Genomic DNA, 8,016 nt, shown 5'->3' on the forward strand with positions numbered 1-8,016 from the left:
GCGCAGCTATGGCGGGCCGAAGCTCCCGCCTCGAGCTCCGCTGGCGCCACCAGGAATGGGCAAGCAGCAGCAGCTCGTGGAGCCCCATGACGACTTGACGAGGCGGAGCTTCTTCTCGCGGTGGCCGGAGCTGGAGGCGGGCGCGCCATCGTCCCCGTCCGCGGAGCCGACGCTCCGATGGTTGGAGCTTCGCCCCTAGGGCTGCTGCTACTGCTGCTCTAGGCGGAGGAGCTCTGGCCCGCCAGCTCCGCCTGCCGTGGCCGTGTGGGAGCTCCGTCCGCCATGGCAGCGCGGGAGATCGAGGCGGAGGAGCTCCGGCCCGCCATGGCTGCACGTGCTGCTGTCGGCGTGCTGCTGCTACTGCTTGGCGTGCTGATGCTCGCGGGCTACTGCTGCTGCTCGCCGTGGCCGTGGCCACGTCGGGATGGAGAGAGAGGAGGAAGAAGAAGATGACATGTGGGGCCCACGTGTCAGTGACAGGGTGATGAAGTATACGTCTTCGTATACGCCTGCAGCTGGGCCCAGACTGTGTCCATACGTATTCAGTGGCATTTTTGTGGAAAACGAAGAATTATAATGGTATACTTTAAAATAGACGAATAGTAATGGCGTTTGTCTGAACGTCAAAAATTATAATGGCACGAATCCAATTAACCCAAACGTCAAAACCAGCGGGGGCAAAAGGGGAAGGAAAAAATAAGAAGAAGAAGAAATGGCGGTGCTACTCCGCCGCGCCGCGGCCGCCGCAGCGGCGGTCCTCGTCGTCGCGGCCGTCTGCGCAGACGGCGCCTCCACGTTCTACTCTTCCGACCCCAACCTCGGATCCGCGCGCGTCGTCTTCCAGGTCACCCGCCATCTCCTCTACTGCCCTTGCTATTCCAACCACGACTGCTAGATTCGCCCAACCCCGATTGTCTGTTGCTCTGAAATTCGCTCGAAAGGAGCGATGTTTAGTAGCCTTTGGCGGTAGGAAACGGCCCCAAGGGCATCGAATTCGCTAGGTTTGACGAGGGATTTGAGAGCTGTGGGAGGATCTGGGAGAGGATTAGTGTGATTTGAGAGCTGTGGGAGGAGGATCTGGAGAGAATCAGTGTGAGTCGGTTACGCTGGCCGGGCTTGCTTTTGCGAGATTTCGTTCGAGAGTCGATTCAAAGCCACAGCAATGTGGAAGGAGATGGCTGCTGAGTTGCATTTAAGAACTGCTGGAAGAGGAATTAGAGTGCTTGGACAGGAATCTGGATTGCAGTGCTCAACTGGCTGTTGCTTTACTGGTCGGAAGATTTGTTTGCTAGGAATGCACAACTAGCGGATAAGAGTGCTCAACTGGCAAACCTGGCTGTAATTTCATTGCATGGTGGTCTCAAGATTCTTCCAAGAAGACTGATACCATGTTGCATATTCTTCTCTTCAGACATATGATTTCCTCCTACTCCTAATCTCCCATTAGGTAGATGGTGTCTTCTGTTCTCCACACAATTCACTCAAGCTGCCAGGCTGGTTTACTTATCGGTTCTGGTACTTTGGTTATCACCTTGCAATTTGCATTACTCCATCCCCAAAATTACATCAGTTGGATATTTAATGATATTAGTAATAAAACCGTAGCTTTTACATGATTTGTACGACTTCATAAATGCTTATTAGCATCCCACAACTGATTCAGTCATTCCTAGGTTGGCCATTTGGGGGACTCAGAATTTACAGCGCTACTAATTACCATTTTTACCTTTCTGCAGTATTTCTTCCTGTTCTGATCAGTAGATCTGATTACTTCTGTTGTAATTCTACCTGCAGACGAATTATGGTGATATCGAGTTTGGCTTCTTTCCTCGTGTTGCACCTAAGACTGTCGAACACATTTTCAAACTTGTGCGGCTTGGATGCTACAACACAAATCACTTCTTCCGGGTATTCATCAGTTTTAGTCACTTTGCTTATTTGCTACCTGTAAACACAAATCTCTAGTATTCTATGAGCTACTTTATCAATTAACAATGCAATGTATTGCTTTCTTTTCTAGGTTGACAAGGGTTTCGTTGCACAAGTTGCTGATGTTATGTCAGGTCGAACTGCCCCTATGAATGCGGAGCAGAAAAAGGAAGCAGAGAAAACAATTGTTGGTGAATTTAGTAGTGTCAAGCATGTCAGGGGAATCCTCTCCATGGGAAGGTGCTTTCTGTTTAAAACTTTGGCAGACCACTGTCTTCTATCATATCACCTTTAAGCCTTCTGGTTCTGGCTTAAAATAGATGAGCATGTAGTATTTTTCTATGCACTTGAAAACTTCAACAATGGTTATTAAGTTGTTTATTTATTTGGAAAAAAAGATTAAGATCACTACTTGTGGTTTTCCATACTTCTATTTGTAGTTATGTACATATCCAGAGGAATGCAATGTATGTTGAAATAACAAAGCTCTGGAAAACATTTTTTATTAGTTTCCTTTGCATGTAAGCTAATAGTTATCTCATAACATGTAAATATTTCATTCCTTCCACAAGGCACTCTGATCCAGACAGTGCTGGCTCTTCCTTTTCTATCCTTCTGGGCGATTCACCGCACCTTGATGGCCAGGTGTTTAACACTACATCAAAGCCTTTTATTATCAGTATCATCTATGTCACTGATCGAGATTGGCACATAACAAATTTCAGTATGCTGTATTCGGGAGGGTCACCAAAGGTGACGATACATTGAGTAAACTAGAGAGGCTTCCAACCCGGAGAGAAGGCATTTTTGTAATGGTTTGTATCCACCTGCAAGACAGTTCTTTTATGCACAAAACCTGTATCTTCGTTTAGCTCTTTTAGTGAATTTTCTTCTGCACTCTTTGGTTATTGGTATGATTGTTTGGATATCTGCAAATATCTGGGGAAAGCCTGTTAAAATGATGACTTTTGTTTTTTTTTATTACATTTAAGTGTTCATTTGAATAAGTTTTCCTTTCTGTTTTGATACAGATTGCTTGTCGATGTCACTGACAAATGCATAATTGAAAATATTTGACTTAATCTGCAATCTATTGATCGTATTTTAGGGTGTGCTGGACAAATGAAGTTCTAATGTTTTCTTTTTCCCTTTGTCAGCCAATCGAGCGTATCGACATTCTATCAACTTACTATTATGGTAAAAACTGAACCTGTCCTCCTTTTTCATGGTGTTTTAAAAGACCTTTGCAATGCAAATATACTAAGCACAGCATTATATATTCCATAGGGTTTGAAGCAGCAGTAGTGCTCAGTGTTTTTTATCTGTGCAGATATTGATGTAGAGAGCTGTGAAGCAGAAAAATCTATTCTTCGGAGGAGACTTTCTGAATCAGCATCAGAAGTTGAGCGATGGGTGAGAATCTTACTTACAAATGTTGAAGACAATTTGTCCATATGCATGCCTGTTCAGAAAAATATTCCAACTGGGCAACTGATGTCATTTGGTTTATTTTTATTTTTGCAGAGAAGAAAATGCTTTGCTTAATGCTGGAGTAAGGTGAATTACTTGCTTATTGCCTTCAATATTTGTATAGATTTTTCAGGGCAGCAACTTGCTATATGCATTACAAAAGCAAGGTTAAAAATTCTGTGCACACGATACTAAAATGCTTAAATGGATTAGTGAACTGACCCTACATTATTGCTAGTATAACACAACGAACAATCTTCCATGGAATTACCAAATTCGAAAATCCCCTTCTGTTTTAGTTGACTTGTACAGTCCACATAGATAAAGGCATGCATATAATGCCATGGTTACAAGTGAACTGGTAATTTGATCCTTGTGCATATCTAGTGCTTGATCATTTTTTAATGAGACTAGGCGTGCTAGGTGCTGCCACCTAGTTAAGTGGCCCAAACTATGAGTTGGGAAATGAGATGGCGGTGGATGGTTGGTTGCTGGATGATTGCTCAATGTGTGATCGTGAGAGGTGGGAGGGCAAGGAACTGGGCCATAGGGTCAAGGCTCGGGCGCCGGCGCAGAGGCTAGGTAGGAGAGCACAGCAGGGAATTGGGAAACTACATTCAATCTATTGCTTGGGGTTTCCCAAATACATGTGGCCTAATATGTAAGGCCAAGTTACAAATCCTTCCTCAATACATACTCAACTGAATTCTAGTGCAATATATTAATATCTCTAGCTGACAAAGCGACTAACTTATCTCCTAAACAAAAGCACCTATGACGCTTAACTCCTGGAGCAATCAGCCACATGCATGTGTTGTAATTTTTTTTTTTTTTTTTTTTTTGCATGTGTTGCATCCTGAAAGCCTGGACGGTCTCCCTGTGCTTCCTATCCTACATTCTGCCGTACATGACAGGAAATGTGACCACAGGGTACTAGGGTAGTTAATTTTACTGTCTGGGCAACAATTAAATTTGACCAAAACTTCATGAAATATCTTGTTAGTGATTGACGGCTGCTTCCATTAGTGGCCACTTGACCCTGATTGAAGTGAGGGGAACTCATTTGTCATATTCTTGAATTGCATCAAGGTGTGGTATGTTCTTCAAATGTTGGAAGATTTCATCAGTGTAGTTAATGTAATTCATTTCAAATACTTTACTCCCAGAAAGTCAGCATGTGCAGTCTGTTCCTCTTCCAGGATATGATCCTCTAAATTGCAGTAGGTCAGGAGCTCAAATGGTTCCATGTGAGACAAAAAATCGTATCTTATGAATCAAAACTGAAACAATTACTGATTGACTCAAGCTTTAGAAACATCAATCTTTGAGATTTTTGACGCAGATGACTTGCCCATATAAACTGTATTTTCTCCATAATGCAGGAGCAGCACTAAGCTACAGGTTCCATCTGGGGCTGGATTGCTGAGGCGACCGGAGTATGTACAGTGTGAAAAGGAACCCTTGAATGTGTTTGCTACGTGCTTTTGTACTAGCATAGTGTTACATGAGTCGATGCTATCACTGTAATACTGAAGTAGATGGGCCCTAGGTTTCATGTGGATCTTGTTTGTTACACATGAGCAGATGAATTGTTACATACCGGTTACAACAAATCTTCAATTTGTTTCTCCCTTTTTTTTATATAGCTTGGTTCTGCTAAACAATGTATGTATGTTAATTACTGGCACATACCCTTATATGTAACAACTCGGGGGAAAAAAATAATTACTAGTACATGAATAGCTTTAGTGACTATTGGTGATGCACTGAAGATTGTCTGAAAGACTGAAACTGCGGTGGAACTGCAATTCGATGATTTTATATATATCGAGGGCATTCGGCTGGTAGGTGGAATAGTGAATTTTGGATTATTTCGGATGATTGAATAGTATTCTGTGAGAGAAAATAAGCTGAAACAATGTGAAACAAGCGGGAAGTAGTACAGCCGAACGCCCAAATCATCTCATCTGTGCTGTGCTTGCCTCCTCGATCACTTACCTACAGGCTACAGCATTGATAGTACCTTGTCGTCTTGCTTTTATGTGAGTGTGTAGTGGTGCTAACACAGCTGAAAACCAAGCCCGACTTCAGGCAACATGTCGCTCCATGTCAGGCAGCGGCGACCATGCATGTCTCTTGCATGAAACCATGGGAGGACCTTGAGTTGCTCGTGCCCAGCTGCCCACGGTTTCAAGGAAAAGCTGCTGCGTGTGTGGCCGTTTAACATATATGCTTTGATAACTATATATGCTATGCTAGTTGTCTAAAGCATATTTTGTATATATATGGTTTGGGAAAACATAATAACCCTATAATAAGTCGACTGATACACTCCCCCGTTTTTTTGTAAGGCTGATACACTCCTTATTGGAACATTGCATGCATATTTTCGATAAATAAGTTGTTATCGTTTTTTTAAACCCACAATGGATTACAAGATCACATCGGTTTACAAAAGCCTTTATTAAAGGAGAAGAAAATTTTTGTTTGTTAAAAAAACTAAGTCATTTTCGTGCGTATTGATAGCTGTTTTCCACTGTAGTGGATGACGAAAACTGTTGGCCGTTGGCACATGCAGGCACGCGCGCGTTCCAATCATGCTTATGCATGCACCTAGCACCCTAGTGCATATAAGCACACGTTTCGGCAGTGAGCTATATAAAACTATTTTTTTTAAGATTTGAACACAAATATTAAACTTGAAAAGTCCAGCTAATTTTCTAAAGACTAATGACATATAGATGCAGAAAATTGGACTAAGGTGCACGCTTGTATTTTCTCCAAATTATTGAATCAGTGAATAATCCACATATATTAAAGTGAAATCCAGGAGGCGAGAACGTACCTTACCACAATAATATCTCCAACAAAAAACATGGTGCCATAGTTGTCATCATTGCTGGAATTGATAGTCGAGAGCTGGGCGGGGCTCTCACTCGAAGGCGCTGTTCTATCTTTCAACCAAAATAAATGCAGTAAGCGGTTCCAATTGCCGCTTAATAAAGCCACTATGTAGTAGATTATATATATATATATATATATATATAGGGAGAGGCTATTCAGTAGCCGGCTACAAAATAAGTTATTCTGTAGCCACCTCTATTTACTATAATTTTATATACTAATTTACCATAATATAAATACATATTTACGATAGTTGGGTTACTATAACACATGGGGATATTTACCATAACGTTATATTAAACCACTTAGTAAGGAGTTACTATAATCTCGTAAAATAACATAGTAATTATCGTAACTCAAAGTGGCTACAGAATAAGTTATTCTGTAGCCAGCTACAGGATAGTAGTTCTATATATATATATATATATATATATATATATATATATATATATATATATATATATATATATATATATATATAACACGCCTAAAACGAGGATATGAATTGGAACAGAATTGATCATGTGTTAGTGTACCTTGAAATCATAACTATACATGTATAAATATGCATGGCCTGCGGATGCATGCATTATATGGACTGTATTGGACGACATCGACATCACACCGGCCACACTGACGACCACAGTGCACAAATCAAATAAACAGTGGCTGAGCCAGCATCTAGCCCCATCTCCCTCACCTCGCTCTGCCAGTACTAATGCTACACGTACCACCCCACCACACACACACACACACACACACACAAGCAGTGTCCTAATCGGTCTCCAAGCCTGCCTCTTGCCCTCTTATACATGTTTTTGTTTCATCATCGATCATGCAAATAGCATCACGTGAAGGAGACTAGCTACGTACACTGCCTATTATTAACCGATAGTGCGGCATGCGTGTCACATGCATGGTGCCGCTATGGACCTATGGACGCCTGTTCGGCTGGTATCAGCCGGCTGAGGCTGTTTTATTGTGAGAGAAAAATACTATAGATTCTAGCTGATAAGTCGACTGATAAGTTCAAGCGAACAGGCCGGTGGTAGAATAATGAATTGAATGCATCACTAATCGCGTTCCGTCCCTTTTCAACTGTCGTTCTTATTACTCTATGAGAAGTCAAATGTGTATTAAAGTTTAATTAAATATATATATAAAATATTAATATTTATGATACATAATTAGTATCATTAGATAGATCGTTTGAATTTATTTTCATAATAAATTTATTTAAAAATACAAACGTCACTAATATTCTTTATAAACTTAGTCAAACGCTAAAAAGTTTGAGCAGCACGAATACTATAACAATGCTTAACAGAGGGAGTATAAAACCCTACTCCTATATGGCTATATAATATATATATATATATATATATATAGCTAATAATAAGCGGCATGTTCGCTTGGTCGTAAATGATCGTAAATTTTCAGCCAAAATAATATTTTTCTCTCATACCAAACCAGCAACAGTAATAATCCACGATCGTATACGACCGTTTCAGCCCAGTCAAACATGCTGAAGCTAGATATAGAGAGTGCAGCGCAGTATACGCACATGTACACATTAATCACACTAACTAATAATATATATAGGTACGATACGCCAAGCCAATGCACACTCCAAGTCCGACTACTTTGCAGTGCACTGCTAGCTAGCTAGCTAGCTAACTACACACTACACTTGACACACGATCGATCGAGCAT

General features: G+C 41.3%; 1 protein-coding gene across 1 annotated transcript; it reads left to right on the forward strand.

Annotated features, from left to right (window-relative positions):
- Window positions 1-677: 677 nt before the first annotated feature.
- On the forward strand, window positions 678-5,133 carry LOC136485357 (peptidyl-prolyl cis-trans isomerase CYP23-like). The gene is made up of 9 exons (XM_066482266.1): window positions 678-844; window positions 1,795-1,908; window positions 2,021-2,169; window positions 2,502-2,574; window positions 2,655-2,744; window positions 3,087-3,126; window positions 3,260-3,342; window positions 3,454-3,486; window positions 4,782-5,133. Exons 1-8 carry the CDS (start codon window positions 713-715, stop codon window positions 3,472-3,474), a joined length of 702 nt encoding a protein of 233 aa, XP_066338363.1. The 5' UTR covers window positions 678-712; the 3' UTR covers window positions 3,475-3,486; window positions 4,782-5,133.
- The last annotated feature ends 2,883 nt before the right edge of the window (window positions 5,134-8,016 follow it).

This window comes from Miscanthus floridulus, chromosome 10 (assembly GCF_019320115.1).
Source record: "Miscanthus floridulus cultivar M001 chromosome 10, ASM1932011v1, whole genome shotgun sequence".
In the NCBI taxonomy this organism is placed as follows: Eukaryota; Viridiplantae; Streptophyta; class Magnoliopsida; order Poales; family Poaceae; genus Miscanthus; species Miscanthus floridulus.

What these genes read in the sequence shown, in the direction of transcription:
- LOC136485357 (XM_066482266.1), top strand. Translation starts at nt 713, where the DNA reads ATGGCGGTGCTACTCCGCCGCGCCGCGGCCGCCGCAGCGGCGGTCCTC. An exon ending in TCTATCAACTTACTATTATG is followed by an intron (nt 3,127 to 3,259) that starts GTAAAAACTGAA and finishes TTATCTGTGCAG; the next exon opens with ATATTGATGTAGAGAGCTGT. An exon ending in CATCAGAAGTTGAGCGATGG is followed by an intron (nt 3,343 to 3,453) that starts GTGAGAATCTTA and finishes TTATTTTTGCAG; the next exon opens with AGAAGAAAATGCTTTGCTTA.